This window comes from Idiotropiscis lumnitzeri, chromosome 1, assembly GCF_059441095.1.
Source record: "Idiotropiscis lumnitzeri isolate Australia: NSW breed Sydney's pygmy pipehorse chromosome 1, RoL_Ilum_1.0, whole genome shotgun sequence".
In the NCBI taxonomy this organism is placed as follows: Eukaryota; Metazoa; Chordata; class Actinopteri; order Syngnathiformes; family Syngnathidae; genus Idiotropiscis; species Idiotropiscis lumnitzeri.
The window spans coordinates 20,483,840-20,507,668 of record NC_142391.1 but is presented as its reverse complement, the minus strand read 5'-3'; the positions used below and the strand labels follow the sequence as shown (position 1 = coordinate 20,507,668).

The window sequence follows — 23,829 nt, the reverse complement described above, 5'->3', positions numbered from 1 at the left end:
TTTCCGACAGCTGCTTGAAGAGAAGGAAAAAGAAATTCATACACACACACACACTTGTGTATTATTAAAGAGACAGGTTGGAACGAGAACTATTAGGACACATTTGTGTAACTGCAATGTCCTGTGGCCCGAAAGTGATGTCCGTGTGCGCGCATGGCCCGATGCCCACCGTTCTGCCAACACAGCGAGGAGCTGCTGGGAATAAAATCAATTTTTCAATAATACTGATTTAAAAAAAAAAAAAAAGTCCTTTCATCTATGCTAATCAATTCAACTGTCAATTTAAGACTGATCCAAAATAGTGGATCGTTTGAAGATGCAGCTTGTCATTCAGTAGATTGACCAGCAGCATCAGCTTTTAGGAAAAGACTCAAATAGAGAGCAATAGTTCAGTTACCAAGGCATTTTTATTTTATTGTTGAACGAAAACCATTTTGGGGCACAGAGTTAAATGTAAACCAAACATTCAGAGGTTTGGAACCACTAGAAAAATTAAAAAAAGAAATGCAGAGAAAGAGGAAATGAGTTGTTCCATTATCAGTGGGAATATGGAATGACAAGCGTGGAGGGGTTCTCTAGCGGCGGCGCGCTCAGATCTGGCCGCAGTTGCTGATGACCACTTTGGATTTGGGCTTCCCGTTCTTGCTGCCCAGTGCTTCCATTGCCGTGACCACATCCAGGCCCTCCACCACGCTGCCGAAGACCACGTGCTTCCCGTCCAGCCTGAGGGCGATCAAACATGCACACTCAGGTCAGGCTTCGCTTCCAGGCAGCCTGTTGACCTCTCGGCCATTTTCCTCCCAAACGCGTTTTGAGTCAGAAGTCTGTTAAAAGTCGAGCGAACATCAAAAGCACTTATTACCCTGTAATTAATTTTAGCGATTAGCACGCTCCTTGTTAGCGGGGTCGATTATTTGTCATTACAAAGCTTGTTGCTGCTGCTGTGCACGGACTTAGACATAATACAAATGAAGCATAAACTGCTGCGATCCAAGACAGCTTGGCGGCTAGCATTCAAATAGCGCTGAAAGAAATTACTTCCGGGACAACGAGCGGCAGGGTGACTTTTTTCTTTTTTTTTTTTAAATCAGAACTGCGTGACCTACTGCGTTAACTCGGGACACAAACCACAGCGTTGACTATCTCAGAATTGCGTTGCCTGAGATTGGAATTTCGGTCCCAAAACGATCATTTAGGCGTATTACAGTGGAAAAAAAAAAAAGCACGTACCCCAGGGTCACACGCGGCCCCCTCAGCATTGCAGTATTTAGGAATCACTGGGTTAACCAAATGCACGCACACAAAAACATTTACCAAGTACTAGTGGTGGGTGATATGACGATCGCAGTATGTCGTAGTATATCGACATTAAAATTACAGCCGTGCGACTCGAGGTGTAAATGCAAACTGGTAGCTCACTGGTGTTTGGCTGCTAACCACTGCACAAGGAACCAATCAGATGGTTCTGTGGGTGGGCCAATCTGCTTCTGCAGGCAGGGCCACTAGCACAGCAGAGAGAGCGAGAAGAGCGCTTCGCTGTAGCAGGCCAAAATAAACCAGCTTTTATCGGCCTTGGGGAAAAAAAAAAAAAAAAAAACAAACAAAAAAAAAAACCCCGGCAAATATCGGCCCTAATAATTGGCTGTGCCGATAATTGGTTTATCACTACGTTTTAGTCTTGCTGTGCCCAGTGTAAAAGTAAGGGAAGTGGACACGGGTCTCACCAGGTGGTCTTAGTGGTGCAGATGAAGAACTGCGAGCCATTGGTGTTGGGTCCGGCGTTGGCCATGGACAAGATCCCGGATCCTGTGTGCTTCAGGGTGAAGTTCTCATCTTCAAACTTGTGCCCATAGATGGCCTTTCCTCCGGTTCCGTCGGAGTTGGTGAAGTCCCCGCCCTGTCCGCGCACGCAGTACAAGAAGGAAAATAAATAGCATTCTCCAGTTTGTGGTGTCGTGCAACTCTCTTCCGGTCACTTCACTTTCATTGTGTAGCCGTTGCCTTCCAGTCAGGAAGCATTCAACTTGTTTGCCCGAGTAGCTGGAGAAGAAAATCTGCTCACTCACCTGGCACATGAACTGAGGGATGATGCGGTGGAATACGCTCTGCTTGTAGCCAAAACCCTTCTCACCAGTGCACAAGGCGCGGAAGTTCTCCGCTGTCCTGGGAACCACGTCGGCGCGCAGCTGAAAACAAAAAGAGGCAGTGTATTTATTAAAGAGAAAAAAAGGCAATTTTTGGGCACCTTTACTAAGGGCCATTTTTAAGTTAGACGTGTGAATCCGCCATGCACCCAATCTTGCGTGAGAAGGATGCTGGCAAACCACGAAGGTTGTGCAGTGACCAATGGGGGGGGGGGGGGGGGGGGGACTCTTCCAGGTGCAATAATTGACAAATGGAAAATTTCAACTCCCTGAGCAAAACTGCACTTGTTAACACAAACTGCATCAACTTACCATATTGTCATGACCTGAAGGTGCATTCTATTAAAAGTAGTGATGGCCGATATGCCTTTTTCTTGCTGCATCTCCATCTCTCTCTCGCTCCTCATAATTGGCCCTGAAAAATCTGTCTATCACTATTCACGAGAGTGACTGAGGGTGAAGTGTGCTGCAGCGTGCGAAAGTAAACAGCTTAATTTATCGTCCTTTAAAGTAAAATAAATAAATAAATAACCCCCAAAATTCCAAATATCGGCCCAACACTAATCAAAAGGTACACCGTTACGGGTTCCATTTCTGTATTTAACACACATACGTCGCAACGTATAGGGTAAAACATGTTAGATTTAAACATACAGTAGGATTTGTTCCAAAAAGGCAGAACTAGCACAACTGAGTTTGCTTGGACTTTATTGAAGTATTCCACACGCTAGTCGTCATCGCTGTGCAGCCCCTCAGAAATGAAGCCGGCTGTCCGCGCCATCTGTCACGCCTTTGCAGTTTGTCAACAATGAGATGTCATTTACAGGTAGCGATTTAGCGGCAGCCAAAATCGAGCGCACTTGTTTGCAAACACCGGTTAACATATTTCAACAGCACTATGTCGTAATTGATACAAAAAATGATAAAAAGGTAATTTAAGTGATTATGCAACTAAAGCCGAAAAGCATGGCAACAAAAAGGCTTTAGTCGGAAAGAAACGCATAGGACTTGACGATTATCCTCCACTTGTACTGAAAAGTAGAAGATAATACGCAAAACTTTGAAGGACAATCCTATTCCCTGCAAGGCTGAAGGTGAAATATACTGATTGAACAAAAATTTACGACACTGCCACAGAAGCAAGCGAAAACGTGTCTAAAAGAGGCTTTCCCGTAACCGTCAACAAATCACCAGAGATCATCGTGGAGCCGCTAAGACAACACAACTAAGACAAACATCTTGGAGTAGAGGGAAAAGAGGAACCCGTGCTACAGTTAACCCACATCAAGTCCTGGGATACAGAGAGAAGTTGAGAACCTTCAGGAGACCAACTGCTGAGCCCCCTGGAGAATGAGGTTTCCGTTTTTTTTCTTTATTATTATTACTTTTTCCTCTCTTTTCTTCTTTCTCCATGAAGTCCCAAAACAACAAACATTGCTGCCTATTCTAATAGGAACGAACGTTTAAAGGCTCAGACATTTTTGGTTCACAATACGATATGATCTTTGGTTTGGTATGGCGTGATCTCTTGTGGCATAGTCCTCAACCCGCAAAAGACTCCTTCACCGTCATGAGGACGCCACAGTTAAAGGCACAAGAGGGCCTGCCCAAGAGGCCCCTAGCCTGGAAGTTATTATATTTATTTGTATTTTCACTTAAGTTTATTTCTTGTTTTGAGTTCAGTGTTAACATTGAGGACCTGGGAACCTAACCCTATTGTTACAAAATGTATGACAGATAGTTATAACTTGTTACTATAAATATTAATGGCTTGCATAGTCCAGTTAAAAGGTGGAAAACCAAACTAAAAAAAGAAAGCAGAAATTGCTTTAACACAAGAAACACCTCACAGATGAGGAGCATTCACTGAACAAACTTTTTTTTTAATAGCGTTTTTCTCTTAAAGTCACTGCGCGTTGTGAAGAAACTCGCAAATTAAATTGAAATCGCAGGACAATTTTTGTCAAAAAATTGTTCAGCCCCAGTTTACGTCAAAGATACGCTAAAGGCATATAAATCATTAGATGCCTATCACTCAGCCATCCGCTATCGCCCGGACAACACTTAAACAAACAGTTAACGTTAGCATGTGGTTGGCATTAGCGCATGTAGAATATGAAATATGAATATGAAAGAACCCCTCCCCCAAACAATGACGAACTTCAAGTCATTTCAGCCACAACCAAGTCTAGCGCAAATCATTTTCCTGGTGCAAACTGACAGTCAATTTCAAGAATGTACTCTTAATGTAAAATCTTACCTGATATTGAGTGTGCACTGCAAACACAAGCGTTGTCTAAAACTTATAGACCCTTATCGGTACCTACTGGAGGCGCACCTTTCCAGCCCTCTTTCATGCGCACCCTTCCCCCTTTAACGTCCGCGTGTGGTCCTCAGTCACGTCCGCCTTTCCTCTACATAAAGCATGCCAAGCGGTGTTCAAAGGCACAACATTGACCGACTTTCCAACGCAATACTGGAGCAATTTAAGAGAGTTGAGAAATTTAAGACTTATAGTCGTACTCTAGAAACACCACGTGTGCTCATTTGCACCAAAAACAAGCCACGTGGAGCAAAATAAAAAAATCTTCATAATCGAGGGGAAATATGTTAATGCCAATTCAGTTGTAATGCTTTTCTAATACTTTTAATAAGAAAACAGTAACTGAAAGAGAGTTTGTAACCAGCTGATGTTCTTTTATCATGTTTCCGAATATATTATTTGAAAGAAAGGTTAGTTTCTGGGGTTTGGCTTCACAGGGCGAAACACACCCACTGAGCCATATCAAGCAAAAAGCACAACATTTGCATTAGCCAATGAAACGTCAAAGGCGCGTTTCTTTTTTTCTTCTTTTTTACGTCAGTCACGTTTCTTTTTTTTTGAATGTCAAAGGCGCGTTTCAGAAGCGTGGTCGGACTTCTGTGACGCGGCTACAAAGAAGGGGGAGGGTATACCCCGCCCCGCGCCCCAGCTTGGAAGTTTCCAGAAGGCACAACTGTCGCAGTCCCGCGGAGCCATCTTGGTCCCAACGCAAGACTGTAGAACGAGTCCAGCGTTTTTCAGCGGGACCGAGCGGCGCTATGCGTGTATACGCCGGAGAAGTATTGTTACCTTAGCATTAGCCAGCGGGCGAGAGCGGGAAACCAGATCGGGGAGGGAAGACCACACAGAGCCCTCCGTCGTACGTCAACCTCGCCGCCATGTTGGACGTGAAAAAGTAATTCATTCGCGCGGCACGCACGTGAACAACTACTTAGTCGAGTTAGGCCACTGACATTTTTTTAGATCAGAATTGGACGACTTTGTGTCTCGGGACAGATGGCAAATTGTACTGGCAAATTGTTCCAAATTGGGGTTTAATTGACCACAATCATTTGTTGCTACCCATCAGTTTCCCCAAATATATTAGTGGAAGACTTGTTATATTGGTTACTTCCGCATTGATATTGGGGTATCTGTGTGAATATCGTTACTTTGACAAATTAATTACTTCCACGGATGAGCAAATTATCAGTCTATATTTGGGAAACCATTAAAAAAAACATGAAATGCACTTTTGATGTGATTAAAAATTTGTCAAGATGACAAGCACGTCCATTTGAATTTTGTAAATATGCGCTGCATTAGACGGTTTATAAATGTTCACTTGGGAATAAGTATTGGAATCATTTTGAAAACGGCATGTCCTTACCTAGGTCTCGCTGGTCCCCAAACAGACACGCCGCAATTTGTCAACAGCGATGCACCAAATGCACCGGTTGACGTACACGAAATAACAGCAATTTAAGAATACACAACTCTATATTTGATTCGTTTTCGGCTGGCCATCTAATAGCGCGCAGGTCAATGACTGGCGTAATGCCGGTCATTTTACGGGTCAGAGGTAACACCTCCAACATGGCGAGCGTACTGACGTCCCGCAGCAACAGAAATTAAGTGCGGTCGACGCATTAGCACTTTAGCTTGACGCATGACTCATCGAGCTTGGGGCGCTGGGCTAACGTAACTAATGTTCAAACTAAGATGTCCGGAAAAGATAGCCCCGATGCGGCGAGCGGGCCGAAATTCGACCGCACGTCCGCGGGCGAGCCTTCAGACGGCCGTCCGCCTGTATCGAGGTTCGTCCAGGAAGCCGCATTCGGCCATCGACGGTGAACTGCGGTCCCCGCACAAAGGAAACGCGTGCTCACGGTTCACCCATCACGAGCCTTTATGCGGGCGAACCTACCTCCATCACGATGCGGCCCAGAGGTTTTTCGTTTACGCTGATATCGAAGAACACTTTAGGGTTGTCCATGTCTACCACTGCGTCGCTTCTGAGAGGAAGGCAAGAAGATTTCTGGACGAGCCTCGATCAATGACAATGAACGGAGAAAGATGGCGGAGCGACGACAAACTGTATATAAAGGCTAACAGGCGGTGTTTGAGCCAATGGCGAGCGGCGACGAACGTGACTGGCGCAGACTGTGGCCAATCACAAGAAGCAAATGATGACAAAAATACATAAATAAAAAACGGTCACCAAGCTACGATATCCGATTGGCCATGCGCATTTTGTGGTGCGTTTGATATGATGTCAGGGCGGGCCGCTTGAGCGCAGAGTTTTAAGGTGCACTCAAAAGCGCCGCTCCGCCCCGTCGTCAGCGGCAAGTTGATAAAGGCAAAGCAGAGCGCGCCATGCATGATTGACAGCCCGCGTGTCCAATGGCGGGTGCAGTTAGAAGCGCGCCCAAGGGTGTTGAGAAGGAGCGACGACGTGCGCTCACGCGTTTAGGGCGCGGTCATGTGCAAGACAAAAAAAAAAAGAAAAAGAAGCTAAGTCGTCAGTCTGCTTCAGCATTTTTGTACTGTTGTCAGAATAGCTTGTCAAATTTTATTAGTGTCATATTTGCACCAGTGTACCGTTGATTATGATCAAAAGTAACTTTTGCCCAGGCTCAGATGCTTTTAACCTCTTCTAACCTACATTTTGTCCAATTTTTATAAACATAAAACTATAGTTTATAGTCATGCGTTTATTTTTGTCATGCAATGCACCAATGGCGGCTAGGATGGTCACGTGTTGGATGGATTATTATGGATTAGTATTGGATTTTTTTTTTGGGTCACTATTTGGTTGACTTTTACCCACGGACATACATGATGGATTTGGCGTTTATTTGCCGCCAGGAAGAGTGAAGCCACCGACGGCCATCTTACGTTGCCAATCTCTAAACCTGGTTAAATTGAATACAAAATTTTCTGCGTAGGGCAGCACGGTGGCCAACTGGTTAGCACAATGGCCTCACAGTGAGAGACAGCATCGGGCGTGTGTTCGATCCCGGCTCTGGCCATCCTGTGTGGAGTTTGCATGTTCTCCCCGTGCTTGCGTGGTTTCCTTTGGGTACTCTGATTTCCTCCCACATTCCAAAAACATGCATGGCAGGCCGATTGAACACTCTAAATTGCCCCTCGGTATGAGTGTGAGCGCGGATGGTTGTTCGTCTCTGTGTGCCCTGCAATTGGCTGGCAACCAGTTCAGGGTGTCCCCCGCCTACTGCCCAAAGATAGCTGGGATAGGCTCCAGCAGAAGATGGATGGATGGATGGTTTTTCTGCGTGGCATTTTCACATTATTTTTTGTCTCTATGGCAAAAATTCTACTGTCTATAGTACGGAGCTGTGCCATTGAGTCAGGGAAAAGTGAGACATGCCCATTTAATCGTAAGAATTATTTTTTTATTTACTTGTCACATGCCTGGACGGTAATTCAATATCAACATGTATCGTGATAGACAGGTGATCAGTATCAACAGAAAATATCTTCAAGAGGATAGTCACTGAAAAAAAAAGTATGGTCTCGGTATGGCGTTCAATTTGTGCTACAATGACAAGCAGGTAAGAGCAAATTTGGAGCATGTTTGGGGTTCACAACAACAGTTTTTGTGTGCATCCCTTGAAAATTATTTTCTTTTCCACATGACATTTTGAATGGTATTTTTTTCTCAGGATAGTTGTCATTTATTACCTTTGATAGGGCAGCACGGTGGGCGACTGGTTAGCACGTCCGCCCTCACAGTACAGCGGTGCAGGGTTTGACTCCGGCCCTCCTGTGTGGAGTTTGCACGTTCTACTGCGCGCCTGAGTGGGATTTCTCTGGGTGCTCCGGTTTCCTCCCACATTCCAAAGGCATCCATGGTTAGTTGATTGGACGCTCTAAATTGTCTCTAGGTGTGATTGTGAGCGCGGATAGTTGTGTGTCTTTGTGTGCCCTGCGACTGGTAGGCAACCAATGCAGGGTGTACCTCGCCTACTGCCCGAAGATAGCTGGGATAGGCTCCAGCACCCCCCCGCGACCCTCGTGAGGAGAAGCTGAACAGATAATGGATGTTTGGATTACCTTTAATGTTTTGATTAGGTTACAAAAAAAATCTATAATTATCCAAATAGACGGTTATGAACTTCTCATATTGTGATCAATTTTCCATCCGTATCCCCCAACTCTACATAGTCATCTCAAGAACTTTTTGGTTTGATTTTGCACATGATTGCGTGTCGTAGGAATCATGTTGACTTTCTTGGGACTGGCAGGCATCCGTGTCACGGACAGGAAGTCAGGTCACTGTTGACAGGAACCAATGTCAGCGACCATGTTTACGAGCGTCAGAGACCTGCCGCCGGGGCTGATCGAAGTCGGCCATGCAAAAAGTCACTCTTGATAGTTCTCGCCACTTCTGGTTCACCGGGAGGCTGCTGCATCCGCTAACAGCAGAAACGGAACATGAAAAAGCGGAGTGAGGAGAAATAAAAAAACAAAACAAAAAAAAAACGGTAATTCGTTTGCTTGAATTTGTTGCATTTTAGTCGGCGGGTCAATTTCAGCCTTTCGCGAAGATTTCCAGAATGGGAAAACAAGACGTATGTGAGGAAATCCGTTCACAAACACGTGGCACTTTGGGGACTTGAAGGGGAACTACGGGGGTGGGAAGAAAACTCTTGCTTGTTGAAAGACAACAAAAGGACACCAGTGTAAAAAGTTGAGCAGTGCAAAGAGAGGAATGGTCGCGTCTGCTCAGTTGCTCTCGAAGAGAGACAGCAGGTCGTCGTTGTTGTTGTTGTTGCTGTTGGGGAGGTCCGGTGGGCCGAGGTACGACAGAAGCTCGTCCGGGTTGCTCAGCTCTGGAAGCAGCTAAAACAACACACACATACGCACACAAATAAGATAAGATGCCCTTTATTAGTCCCACAATGGGGAAATTCGAGATTCGAACCCAGGCCTCCTGGGGAGACTGGGTCCTGAACGCCTTAGACCACTCGGCCATCCTGGCAGCCAAAAGATTCGAACCCAGGCCTCCTGGGGAGACTGGGTCCTGAACGCCTTAGACCACTCGGCCATCCTGGCAGCCAAAAGATTCGAACCCAGGCCTCCTGGGGAGACTGGGTCCTGAACGCCTTAGACCACTCGGCCATCCTGGCAGCCAAAAGATTCGAACCCAGGCCTCCTGGGGAGACTGGGTCCTGAACGCGGCGCCTTAGACCACTCGGCCATCCTGGCAAGTGTTATTATAGTTTACAAACCTAATGAAATAAATTCAACTAAAACTGTGAATAAAATGTTGCTTGATTCAATTAAAAACAAAAATGCTTTATATAAAACAAAAACTAATTGAAAGTATTTATAAAAAAAAATATATATATAATCTTTGGTTTTCATCTTTGTCGATTAAAATCAGACATGAGCTTTCATTCACAGTGTTCCAATTACAAAAATTATTTGGAGAAATCTAATTGAATTTATTATGAAATGTGTAGCCTTGACGCACGCACGCACACACGCACAAACTCCGTTGACTCACGTCGAGAGAAGCTTCAGAAACGTCGGCGCCGGGCCCGAGGCTAAAGTCGTCACCATGGAGACGAGCATTGTGGTTGCTACGCTGCTGCAGCATGGGGTTGATGGCCCCGCCCACTTGGGGGTTGCCATGGAGGCCAACAGATGGCTGCTGAGCGAGGGGAATGCCGTGGGAAGTGGACATCTGGTGGAAGGAAAGAAGGGAGGTATGAGATCTTTGCTTCTTTCCTTCACTTCCTTCCTAACCTTCCAATTTTTCCTCCTCCTTTCCTTGTCTTTCTCCCCTCCGTGGCTTCTTTTTCCATCCTTTCACTCCTTCCCTGCCTAATTTTGGCTGATTGGCAAGCTGGTTGACAGACTGCCTGACTGAATTACCTTTTCTCAAGTTTGATTTAGTTTCAAATTGCGCATGCACTTTTTTCTTTTTCATTATCGGTTTAGTTAAGAACAAAGCTGAAGTCTGTGGTATAAGTCAAATGCTCTTAATCCCCAAGTGAAATTTTCTGTGTGTATTTAAGTTAAATTCAATGATATTTTGAGTTCAAAGAAAGAAAAAAAATAAGTTTAAATAAAAGATATTCAGAACACTTTATTTGTGATTATCTTTATTTTACAAAGAAATAGCAATCGTTATGGGAAAATCGGTTTTGAGTGAAAATAATTGGGATTTTTCTTGAACAGCCGTCGTCAGGGCATGCGCAGACCGGACGCAGCCTGGCCGCAGAGCCCAGTTGGAGGCGTGGCTCAACATAAACGTTTAAGTCTGCCCACATGAATTCTCCACATTTAAGTGCCTTCTTCTGTCTTTTTTTTAATTCAGCTGACGACATCACTGATTTCTAAAACATACTTTCACATAGAAAGCATCAACTAACTGAAAGCCAAATATTAACCCCAACCATACAGGGAGTGCGCCCTCTGCCGGGGACATGCGGTAATAACACCAATTGAACATTTCATACAACACTGACCATCCATCTTGTTATTGCCCCTCTGCTTTGTTACCTTCCTTTGTCTGTGTGCCACACTTTTTTCCATTATTTGTAATTTTTTCTCTGTTAACTATCCTCCATCATTTACCTATCTACACTCACTTATACATACAAATTCAAGGAAATCTCACAGGAATAAGCACTCATCTTATCTTCTTGTTAGCTTGTTTATTTGTATTTTTATGTACCTAAATAAAGTGCATTTGAAGAAAAAAAAGTGGAAGGATGGGAACAAGTTGGCACAGGGACAGAATGACAGCGAAGCAAGGAAGGAGGGAGGGAAGGAAGGAAGGAAAGGAAGCAAGTGTTGACATGTTGGCAACGCTTGCTCAGGATGACGACAGCGGTGGCAACAAGCGAAGGTCGGCGGTGGTACCTGCACGGGCGGCGGCGGCGGCTTGTTGGCCGCCAGGAGGGCGCCGGACAGTTCCGAGCGGTAGGAGAGGGGGGGCGGGCCAGGCGATGACAAGCCCCGCACGGCTAGCCCCGGGGTCATCGGGCTCGAGCTCGAGTCCGAGAATGGCGGCTGGCTGGGATACGACGGAGCTGAAATACGCACACACGTCAGTCCCATTCGTGGAAATCAAATGAACTTGAGTTTGCGTGCCTCGAGATACAAGTCCAAGGCGCTACGTGGCCACGCTCGCACGTCAAAACAAGAACTTGCTTCTGGAAAAGCACATCTAAAAAAGGGCGCACATATCACGCACGCGCACACACAACTGGACCTGCATGCACACGCACGTATTATCAGTCGCTCACACGGTTTGTCTCTGCACATTGTCTGAGAGCAGCGTTCCAATACTTGTAGATACTTCATTACCCTTACTTTGGATTTCATGTTGAGCTCTGATTTTTAAAATTAGCTAGATTCCATTCATTTCCAGAGCAGGTTTGTTCGTTTCTATCAGTGGCAGGCCGCACACACATCGGCCTTCACTGAAGTCCCACGTGAATAAATCCTCCTCATAATAGCATCACGCCCTCTCACGACTGATTATCGAATGACAGGACATGTTCGTCACCTTCAACGTGAGGCCTGCGAGAAGGCCTTTTTGTCATCAACTCATGATCAGAGTGGCTATCGCAACTGTCTATCAACTCGAAGAGCCTGTTGACGCACACAGTGCAGATGCCCACACGGAATGCCTACTCTGAAATCTGCCTGGCAACAAAACCTAGCTGAATTCTCACCTCAAAATATACAACTGGGTTATATGACATGAATGAGAAGAATTCTCTGAATAGCGTCCTTAATTAGCAACTGAATATGATTTCGGGATGGCGATGTGTTGATGATGTTGATTAAAACGGCGATAAAGCAAGCCGAAAGGTCGGAAACGGAAGTCAAGGTAGCCGTTATGCTACCACGAGGGTCAACTCCAAACTAAAAGTCGACTAAGGCTACGTGCGGCGACCTCGACTTTCACGGGGATCTTGATGAGCGCTCGCTCGATAAACGGAAGCTGTTGACACTTTTTATGAATAAGGCCGGAGGCGTACTGAGATCGCGACCGGAGGGCGGGGGACTGACGGGCAAAGAAGGCTCAAGTGCCCAGCTCTGCCTATTTCTATGCAACCACCGCCACCGTTAAATTCAGGGAAAACATTTAAATGTGTGAGACTTAGTTTTGCTATTCTTTTTTGTTTTGCTGAGACTCAAAATACAAACTTCTTTGCTTGTGAATTTTGGGGCTATTTGGTTACCATTTTTGGACGTTATTCGCAATGAAAGTACAATGATAATCAATGGAAAGTTTGTAATTTGTCCCTTTTGTGACTCTCGCAGAACTTTGGGGAGAGCGGAGGGGGCGTGGCCATATTCCTCATTAAAAGTTGACGTTTTTTAAGTAGTAAATTATTTCCTAATTTCTCCAAAATGAATAGATCAAAAAGAAAATGATAACTAATGTCAATTTCCTGATCAAAAAATGGGACATCTTGGATCTTGTCCTTTCTTGCATTTCACCAGGCCATCCCCTCAGCCCTCATTAAAAAAAAAAAGTGTTCACGTACAAGTCTAACAGCGCAAGTAATTTAATGGACAATGCTCCTCCTCTTGTATGTTTGAAGCAAATGAGCGTCGATTACAGGGACGGACAAAACCCACTTCCGTCCTTGCTAAGTCCATCCGTTTTTAAAAGAAATCTATCAATAAGCTCTTGTCCTCCGTCCCCAAATTACAACAAAATTTAAAACACAAAATCAAACGTAATGCAAATGAAAAACCCACTACTATTGCCAGGCTGCTCAACTGTATTTGTGATATGTGAGTTGGACAACTCTCAAGCTTTTCTATCATGAAATTCCCAAACTGTCGCGTTCGACGCAAGAGAAGCTTACCTGCTCCCGAGTAGTCAGGCGTGTTGCTGCGGCCGCCCGCCGCCGCCAAAGCCGAGTGGCGCGCGGGCGAGGACGTGGAGGCAGAGGGAGGGGCGGGGCCAAGCGAGGCAATCATCTCCATGACGCTGGGCAGCACCATGTGACTCGGGCTGAGCGTCCGACAACGCTTGAGCGCCGGGCCGTCCGACTCCTCCTTGATGTGGACGTCCGGCTTGACCGGGACCGGCTTCCAGCTGCACACCGGGTCGATAGTGATCTCCTCGTACTCCGAACTAAACGCACACAAATCACACGTGGTGCGTTAGTATCACGCCCGCGTCATGTGACGGCCGCGTGGTCGTCACTCGAGTGTCACTTAAGCTTCCCGAAAAAAAAGATGTCACGTGACTGTCAATTGATCTTCAAGAATGTCACATGAGCATGACACAGCTGTCGCAAATGTCAAATGACCGCCACGCAAGCGCCGCACGTCCATGTCGCATCACGGCTGCCACACGGGGGTCACATGGCCATCATGCGTGGCGTCATCAGGCATCACACGAGCGACTCACTTCTGAACGTAGATGAGGATTCCCAGCATGTACTGATCCACTTCTAGACCCTCCAGCAGAGCCGTTTTACTGTGCGCGCGTACACACACACACACACACACACACACACACACACACACGGTCAAGAGGTATGTTACCACGGCAACACGAGGCGCCTGTGCATGTGTGTTTATGGGCATACTTGCACACGGGACATCTCCATGTTCCTCTTTCACAGTTGAGCTGCAGATACGACTCCAGGTCAAAACACTGTGCATAAGAAGTGGCTTTAGAACATGGAAGATTTAGGAATTTTCATTTCAGTCAGTTTTCATTTTGCTTTGATCACTTTTTTTTTTTTAATTACATGTGTTTTCAGAGCAGATTTTAGTTTTGTTCTTATTAGTTTTCCGTTGGAAACGTGTATTTCTTGTGTGCGCGACTAAAAAAGGAAGATTTGTCGTAAAAATGCCATTTAAATATTATTTTAAAAACCACCATCCATGAGGTCATGTGTACCAGCACACATACTTTGAAGAATGGATGTACTGATTCAATCAAGCTATGATTCAATATGCAATTTTAGGTTCCTGATTTTATTTGATTTTTTAAAATCTTTTGCAACTAATTTAATGACTCACATTATAACCAAAAGCTGTTTATATTTAAAAAAAAAAAAGAGTACGTTTTTGTAACTTTACAAAACAATTACAGTGGAACCTCGGTTCTCGACCATAATCCGTTCCAGAACCCTGTTCGAACACCGAAAACCATTCCTTTGCTGCTTGCACTGACTTTCTTTGGAGGCATGATTAGGGGCTAAAACACTTCGTACACCTATATAAAACGCGAGAGCAAAACGCAGCACGCCCGCACGCGACAACAGTTGGTCACGAAGAGAGCAAGAGAGCGATCTACACCTGTATGCCGCTCAGCATCCCACCCTCGCGTACGCACTCACGCGTCGTACCGGCGTTCGAACTCCGAGGTTTGTTCAAACTGCGAAGCAAGAATTTCTCTATTTTTTTTGTTCGGACTCCGATTTGTTCGAACTCAGAGTCGTCCGAGAACCAAGGTTCCACTGTAACTCATAATTTTGACTGTTGAACAAAATAACATGAAAATGAATAAATGTAATAGATTTGACTGTCATTACAAATTCTTTTGCGATCAACTCTTTTATTTGTTACAAGAACGCATTTTTTAAGCAGTTTCAATCGATTTTTGATGAATTGCTACATCCCTAACAATAAGCGCAGTGCGAAGTAGCGCGCACGCACGCGCAGGCACTACAAGCCAAGCCAAGCCAATTGGATGCCGTACGGTGCATCTCGGGTGCACTCAAAAACATGCAAGCTTGTCGCCATCATCATCAGCTGGCGCTTTATTATTGGATGCCGCTAGCTTTTGATTTAATTTCGCTAACAAATGTGTTTTATTCAATTTGAGCATTTATTTCATTAGTTTTTCTGGCCTAAGCTAGTTTTATCTCACACGCACACACTTAAAAAGTGGCTTTACGGTAGAAAGCAAAGCTGACACGTACGCACCTGTATGTGTCTGCAGTCGTGTCCTCTAGCAGGCAGTTGGATGCGTCTGAAGGTGATGGGACATTTGAGCGACACCCTGATGGCCGTCTGCTCCACGCCATCCTCTCCGTTGAGCCCGGGTGTCCCGGGAAAGGAGCCACTGCTGAAGTTCCTTTTGACTGCACGCACGCACGAAAACCGCGTCAAGAATGTTTTCACACGCGGCCGAACGTTGCCACGACTCACTCTTGGCGACGCAGTGCTCGGCGGGAAGTCTCTTCTTCATCAGACCCTGAAGGACCGATCGGACTGACGGACGGTGGACCAGTTGCAGCACAAACAGGTGGGACTGCGCGACACGACACAGACAGTGAGACGGACCCAAGACGCCAGACAGAGCAAAGGAGGGAGCGCAGGAGCGTGTGACTGACGCAGCAGCAGGCGCTGACGGTGATCTGGATGGTGTTCCTGCCCAGATGGCACACTTGCTTCAGGTACAAGGCCTTGTGCGACGTCTTGTTGTCGCCACGCTCGATGCTCAGCGGCGTGGCGTTCACGCTCACCTGAGGAAGGTTGAAGTCAGTCAAAGACTGAGGGTTGACGCTGCTGCTCAACAAAAACATTTGACCTTTCCTAAACTCTTGCGTTTGGAAAACATTCAGAGAAATTACAGAGCATAAAAAAGGTTGACAAGGCAATGAGGGTCATATGTAGTGATAGACCGATTATCAGCCGTGCCGATATTGGGCATTTTGCAGATTATTGCCATCCACTCTCTCACTCTCACTCTCGCTTTCTCTCGTACAAGTCACAACTAAAACAAAACTATTTGCTGTCATAAACTTTAAAGAGACGATCACTAGTCATATGAAAGAGCAGAGCGACACTTGGCTGGTTGTAATGTGACTGTTATACCTGGACCGAGGCTGGCCAGTTCGTATTCATCTGCCGATCTTCGTGGTGGTAGCACTTGAACTGAAGTTCCAAGTCTGGCCTGCGCACACGCACACGCACACAGTTCAACACTTTCTGTCAAGTTAAACTCTTCTTGTGAAAAGGTAGCAGGAAGTGACCTCATGACAAGCGTCTTGTACACGGAGTCTCTGAGCTGGAAGACGTGGTTGCTGACCGCCAGGTTGTGCTCCAACCTGAAGGGCTCAAGGACCACGCCGTCCCGTACCGGGAACGTCAGACGCAGGTCGTCGCTCGGGTTGCCTGGCCAAGAGGAAGTCAGGTCGCCCGCTCCCTTGTGAGGTCGCAATGCAGTCGATTGGGTTGGACACGCACCTGTGGGCGGGGCCGCTTTGATGTCGGGCAGGAAGGAGGCTTTGCTGACCTCACTACTGTTGCCGGGCGTGTTGTAGGGCGGCGCCATGGAGCTGCCGGGCGTGATGGGTGGAGTCGGGATCCCGGGGACCGGAGAGCCCGGGTAGCCCGGTAACCCTCGGCCGGGCTGAGTCACAATGCAGGCGGAACGTGAATAATGATGAGCGCGCGCACACGTCAGGACACACGCAGAGCCACACACATACAGAAACGCACAGACGCAAACCTACACACAGGTATTTATGCACCAGTTCCCGAATCGCAACAAATATCAAAATTGTTGTAAATTCTTTTAATACGACGATTCGTGTGTTTGCCGCATTACTTTTCTCTCCCCCGAGTCCAATTATATTTTTTTACACAGGCAATTCACACAACAAACGGTGGCCTTTGGTTTGAGAATATGTATGATGTGCAATACAGAATAAAATTGAAGCAAAATTAGCAATATTCCCGGGTCGCATTGATATAACGATACATACTAATCGATCTGCCCATGTCATGGCTAACTGGGGTTAGCAACAGAGTCCTAAGGTTACGGCTCATTTCACCCCAAAACACTTAATATGATGCAAATTTGCCCTTCATGGCAGCAGGACGAGGATGCGCGATCATCTTACAAGGAAACGTTCGGGCTGGTGCCCGAATTCATTTCTGACATCGGCACAGTCGTGTCTGGAAGCTAGCATTAGCACATACAGGCTACAGTGTGTCCTAGCATATTACAGCGCATGCTAAGTAGGCATGAGTTTGTGAACTCACGTTTATTAACAACTGTGGCGTGTATGACCGTGGCATACTAGAGAAGCAAGACAAAGCGGTGCGGGGTTCGATTCCGGCTTCCGTTCCAAAAAAATGCATGCTGATTACAGCTAAAAAACTGTTAAGGCCACAGTATGGCCTTCAATTGAGTCGTGCCCTCATTTATAAACATGTAGCGCCATCCTAATTGTCTTTATGACTAATTTGTGCATACGTTAAAGATTTTCAGGCTGTAAGCTAACGATGGTTATTATCAGAGCAGCCCGAGTGTACACACACACACACACACACACACACACACACACACACGCACAAACAAAGAAAGATGCAAATCCACACACTAACAAGCACAAATGCACCCCCAGAAACAAACACACCCACACGCAAACATACTGTAAACAAACACACTTACCCCAGAAGGCTGGTTAAAAGAGTTGCAAACGCCTGCGGCCCCTCCTGCCGACATCACACTCAACCCACCGGCCTGACCGTCGAACTGCTCCTGCTACAACAACAAGCACACACTTGCACAAATGCGCACACGCACATGGAGGCCTTGAACAATTTTAGATCAAAATTGTTTTGCCATTTTTCTGACAGATAATTTGTGATTTCAAATTAATTCGTGATTTTCTTCACAACATATTTTAATTTAAAAATAATAAAAGCGATTACTGTGATAATGTTTTGTGGGCGGGGCAGTTTTTTCTCAAATCTAATTTTTGGATTCAGGCGTTGTATCAAAATGCTTTTTTTTTTTTTTTAAGTCCAAAATGTTTTACATTTTGTACTAATGTAAATCTTGTTTGTACATAAATGTCAGATTATGTCAATCAAATCATTGTCCCTTAGCAAAGCTAAATTGATGAAAATATATCATTTGGAGAGCGATAATTGTGTAAATCTCAAAACTTTGTGGTGCAAATATTTAATATATGTTTGACATCGAACTTCTTCGTCATGATAACGTCAGCCGTTTACGTGCTGCGGTCTGAGAGTGTCTGCTAAATTGCTAATGTAGCCGCCGTCTTAGTTTCTGTCTCGATACGTAATGATTGAAATACAACATTTCTGTTCATAGCTGCTGGCTCTCCGCCCTAACGCGGATTTGTTAAAAGTAGACTGTATACCTGAGCACTTTTGGGTCTTTCCCGCACTGTATTTTACTTTAGCGATTAGCACGCTTAGGGCCCCCTTGTTCGCCTCCTCGTTTAAAACGCTACTTGTTGGTGGGGTTATTTGTCATCACGGAGAAGATGATTGGCATCACGCAGCTCGTTGCTGCTGCCGTGCGCGGACTTGCATAGAGTACAAATAAAGTCCGTAGTGCTGTGGCGCAAGATAGCTTGGCAGCGAGCATTCAAACAGCCTGAAAGAAATTACTTCCGGGACTACGGACGACAGTGCACTTTTTTTTTTCCTCGCTGGTTAGTGTGACCCGCTTTGTGAACATGGAACACAAACCGCAGCTTTGAAGATCTTGAAATTGCGTTGTCTGAGATTGAGATTTCTGTCCCAAAATGATAAATCATTCAACCCTACGCACATGAATGCTCATGTGCTGGCGCGCACACACCTTGTAGTATTGCAAGTTGGGTGGTAAAGATGTGGGATACTGGGGGAGGGACAGCTTCTGGTAGGAGGGGGTGGAGCCTGGCCTTTGTGGGGCAGGGCCTGGACCACTAGTACCTGCGGGTTCATAAAGGAAGATATAATGACATGGGGCTAAGCTAACAGTTGGCACTAGCAAGATTAGCATTAGCCGCTAACATTAGCGACGGAAACCATTTTGTCAGCAACTGACCTGTTTGGTACTGCGAGTACAAACCGGGACCAGGAAGTCCGGCCCCGCCTGAACTTGGCATGGAACTAGAAGCAACTGGAACGGCATACTGCTGAGGCACCCCGGGGAAGGCCTGAGGAGGAAACGCCATCAATAAGAATCAACTCTCGACAATCGGTTGATCGATCAGCCAAGCGATAGCTCACCTCCGGGTTGTAGGGCCGCTTCAGGCCCTGTGGGGGCCGCGGGTGAGCCTGCTGCGGCGCAGGCGAGTAGTTTTGGTGCGCCGCCACCATCTGGGGGCCTCCGGGCCCATATACGGGACTCATAGAGGCCGGGCCCCTGGCCGGGCCGGGCCCTGCCCCCATTCCACCAGCTGACATGCCGGGCGGGGCGCGGGGCACGGAGTGGGCCATGAACTGGTTGTTGTACGATGGGCCGCCCATCTGAGACGCAATGGAATGAGAGGAAGGGTGGTGGGTGCGACATGTGGTGTAGTCAAGACACCACCCACCACAGGGAGGGTCACCCTCACGGAACACGAGCAGACTAGACTGGTGGGTAAATTTCAACGAAAAGAAGACTGTAGTTCTGGTGTTCCGTCCCAGTGGCCCTTTTACTTTCAACACTGTTGACCTCTGACCTCGGTCCCTTGGCACCTTATCTAAAGCCAACAGTCTCAAACTTGGCTTTTAAACTGGACAGTGATTTGAAATGAGGTCGGCAAATCAGTGCTGTTGTTCGATCCAGCTTCTTTCAACTTAGGCAGCTGGCTAAAGTGAAGTCCTTCCTTTAGAAACAGTAATCCATGCCTTGATTACATCTGGGCTGGATTACTGTAATGCACTTTACTTTGGAGTCAGCCAGTCCTCCCTTAAGCACCTCCAGTTGCTCCAAAATGCTGCTGCTCATCTTATAACTGAAGCTCGGAAGTCCGATCACATAACCCCAATCCTGGCCTCTCTTCAAGGGCTCCCAGTGCACTTTAGAATTTGCTTTAAGATACTTCTGTTCGTCTTCAAATCTTTTCGTGGCCTCACTTCAGCGTACCTCTCCGAGCTCCTCCAACCCTACGCACCTGCCCACTGCCTCAGGCCTGTGGACCAAATTCTGCTGGAGGTGCCGAGGACTAAGCGCACCCTATGGAGGGATCGTGCCTTTTCTGTTGCCAGTCCTTCTCTCTGGAATGAGCTCCCGTTGAAGGTTAGGCATTAAATGTGTGTCTGGCCATAACATGCACGTGTGTGGGGGTGTGTGTGTGTGCGTGTGTGCACATGGTTGTGATGTACGTGTTTTATAAGAATAAAATAAACAGGGAGTGGCACTTACTTGTCCATAGTTCATTTCCTGATTCTGTTTCTCTTGGATGGCAGCAACAGTCGCCGTGGCGGTGGCGGTCGCCGTAGCGGCGGCTACGGCAGCGGCCGCAGCCTGCGTGAAGTCTGCAGCCCCCCTGGACCCGCTGGGGTTGGTGGGGTAGCTGGGTGTGGGGAGAGAGGTGGGTTAAATAGTCACCACCTTTGCGCACTACGCGTTTGAAAATGCGACACCCACCTTCCCGGGTAACCGCCCGGGCTGCCCACGTAGCCCCCGCCGGACCGGCCATACACACCCTGGTTCAGGTAGGCCTTGTTGGGCTCCCCGTAGCTCTGTTGAGCCACATAGCCACCCGGTCCGCCTCCCATGGACGGCCCCCCAGGGCCGTGCATCATGGGAGCCCCGGGCAGATTGGCCCCCGGCCCCATGGCGCCACTGGCCGGGCCCTGATGCTGAGAGAAGGCGTGTGAGACTGGCGAGAGTGTATGTGCAGTGTGAGACAAAGCGTGTCATACCTGGCTGGCCGAGGGGTTGGTGACCCCCCAAACGGTGGTGACCACTGAGAGGGACCCCTGAGGCTGGTTGGTGGGCTGCTGCCAGCTGGAGGGCTCGTACCCGTACGAACCCTCACTGGGTGTACAGGGGGAGGGAGGAGTGAGAGTGAGCATGTGCTTTAAACCTGGTCACCTGCTCTCGACATGTAACTCAGCCCAAAACTCAATGCTGGGTAAATAGAAAATACTTTTCTTTTGTGCTTCATACATGATTAAAATATATACATTCTATAAAAAAGGCACAGTGCACAACCAGGTTTAATATTTACTTAATAAATCAGGAATTCAAGCCACAAATCCACTTTAGAAGTGGACAACTTGGCAAACAAGGCGCCCTAGCTTTATCAGAAGTAGGACGCATGCATGAAGGCCTGCGTCCAACTTTAGAAGCGGTATGCACAACACTTTTTGAGATTGTGTGGACTGTTAAAACCGTAAACTGAACTCTGTATCATCAAAATGTTTTGATATATTTTTTATGAAATTCCATGGTCTTCTTTTTTTTTATCTTGATCACGTGTGTAAAACACTTCTTTTTAAAAACTAAAACTAATACTAAAATTAACAAAAACTCAACGAAAAGTACGTTTTTGAAAAAACTAAAACTAAGAAAAACTAACAATCCCACCAGAAAACTAATTAAACCTAACTAACTATCAGAGCTGGGCACTTGACCCTTTTTGCTGGGCTGTCCTGCACCGTCCAGCTGCGATCTTGTTACCGTTACGGCCTTTCCCAACGCATCTTGTTTTATGTTGATCAACTCAGCCAAGCTAACGCACGTCGTGCTTCCAACTTTACTCAACTTCTCTGTCGCAATGACTCCACATCTCACATAGTACATAACATTTCACTCCCCCGTAACATGAGTCAATCACCTTCGTGTGCACTTCAAGGACCACATGGAAAACAGAAACACAAAGAATATTACCCAATGCAAGGAATTAAGTACGCTCAGTTGGTCATGGCGCTTTTGTCCTGTTCCGAGGCAATTTTTGTCATTTGCACATTTGGTTGCGACCACATCACACGCACGAGGGCCGATTCATGGGCCGGAGTAAAATCAACCTCCGGCCGTGATTAATTGAACCCTTTTTTTTATTTGTCATTCTCCATCCCCAAACTTAAAAAGCAAAACCCAAAACTGGTTTTAGCTTGAGAAAGAATGTCTGCATGTGTGTGTACACGTGTGTACCTGTGTGGGGTACTGGCCAGCCCAGTCTTCATCTGATTGAGCGGATTCATTCGGGGTATCTGCGTACAGTCAACAGTTCGCCAATTAGATGACTACATTGTCCAAGACCCCTCTCCCCCGCGCAGAATATCATCTCACCCCACCAAAAAAATATCGTGCGACATTTTGAAACTGTGAAGATCACACCAACTCATGTGCAAAAATTACGTGTGTTGTGTTGCTGATGAACAAGATGATTGGACCACAGTGATGACATCACTTATACTTTCTTCATTCATTTTATAAAAACACTTTTGCTCATTAAATCTGAAGAAAACATTCAGCACAAAACGTCTGGCAGGATACCTTATTTTATACACTGTATCGCGACTTAAGTGATCCGTTGCGCCACTAGTTCTCACGTACACAGAGACCGCCATCCGCATAGTATAACATACACTGACAGAAATGCGTTACAACCACATTTATGTTGCTTAGTGAGCTCATGTTAATATCAATGCACTGGGGACGAGGCACGTTTGAAAAAGAGCATCGGAGACATTTTGGTAGTAATACAGTTCACGCTCATGCTAAATCGGCAAGCATCAGCCTACGCCGCTCGCTTTAGCAGTAGCAGTAGCATTAGCATTAGCGCGAGCAACCGGCACGAAACACAGCAGCCCACCGCCAAAAAGACGCGTCAAGCCTTCGGCTTCTCGGACACACGCGCTCGCCGATGACTTGAAAGAAAAAAAGTCTCAACGACGCGTGAGGATGAATGAACGCTGACCCTAGCGGCCAGCTCGGCCCGGCTGGTGACAATGGAATGTCATCAGGCTAACGCTTAGCCGCCAGCTAGCGTCCCCCTCTAAGGCACTTTTTGTCTTTTATTGTTAACATTGTCCGCGTCCAGGCAATTGAGTCTTTGCGGTAAGCAAAAGAAGCGCGTGTATGTTTGTGGCTGTAGTTGGCCGAAGTCTAGCGGGGCGACGTGCCTCTGGCAAAAGGTGGACTGCTAGGCCGCCTTACCTGCGCCACTTAGTCGCCGAACAAGCCCCGCTGCGGGGCTGTGCGCTCTGTGCTGCTCCGGGCCTCCGGGTCATCAAGAAGCTTGAGTCCGTAATTGACCACTGGAGGCGGGGTGGCCCGTTTCAACACGTCCCCCTTAATATCCACAAAAGAATCTCCGTCCGGGGAGCTCCAGGTTCACCACCGGGCTCCTTCCTGTCCGCCGGCCGGCCTCCGCGTTAACTACCCGGCCTCAGCAGCCGTCAGCATCCCCACAACAACAACGCACAACACGGCAGGGCACTGAGGGCTTCTCGTCCACGGCTTTCGTGCGCATCGCCGCCCTCACACTGGAGATAGGGAATAGTGGAGAAGAGAGAACAGCCTACTGGAGGAGGGAGCGAGGGAGGGAGACAGAGAGAGAGAGAGAGAGAGAGGGAGGGAGGGAGGGAGAGAGAGAGATGTCTGACACCAGAGGTGGTGGGGGGGCAGCGATGGTAGGGTTGCGTGTTCACACTCAAAACAATCACACAATT

General features: G+C 46.9%; 2 protein-coding genes across 2 annotated transcripts; both read right to left on the bottom strand.

Moving 5' to 3' along the window:
- Positions 1 to 388: 388 nt before the first annotated feature.
- ppiab (peptidylprolyl isomerase Ab (cyclophilin A)) lies at positions 389 to 6,619 on the bottom strand. Its single transcript, XM_088285522.1, has 4 exons — positions 6,374 to 6,619; positions 2,067 to 2,186; positions 1,725 to 1,897; positions 389 to 723 (listed from the first exon to the last, which is right to left on the bottom strand). The coding sequence occupies exons 1-4, from the start codon at positions 6,440 to 6,442 to the stop codon at positions 591 to 593; spliced, it is 495 nt and encodes a 164-aa protein (XP_088141648.1). The 5' UTR covers positions 6,443 to 6,619; the 3' UTR covers positions 389 to 590.
- Positions 6,620 to 7,976: 1,357 nt separating this feature from the next.
- LOC148343608 (zinc finger MIZ domain-containing protein 2-like) lies at positions 7,977 to 23,690 on the bottom strand. The gene is made up of 21 exons (XM_088285403.1): positions 23,315 to 23,690; positions 22,307 to 22,365; positions 21,073 to 21,187; positions 20,795 to 21,009; positions 20,570 to 20,720; positions 19,447 to 19,686; positions 19,262 to 19,373; positions 19,034 to 19,146; positions 17,870 to 17,962; positions 16,657 to 16,822; positions 16,443 to 16,584; positions 16,285 to 16,363; positions 15,801 to 15,932; positions 15,616 to 15,718; positions 15,391 to 15,548; positions 14,043 to 14,110; positions 13,862 to 13,930; positions 13,311 to 13,582; positions 11,344 to 11,513; positions 9,980 to 10,159; positions 7,977 to 9,312 (listed from the first exon to the last, which is right to left on the bottom strand). Exons 2-21 carry the CDS (start codon positions 22,354 to 22,356, stop codon positions 9,196 to 9,198), a joined length of 2,745 nt encoding a protein of 914 aa, XP_088141529.1. The 5' UTR covers positions 22,357 to 22,365; positions 23,315 to 23,690; the 3' UTR covers positions 7,977 to 9,195.
- Between the last annotated feature and the right edge of the window lie 139 nt (positions 23,691 to 23,829).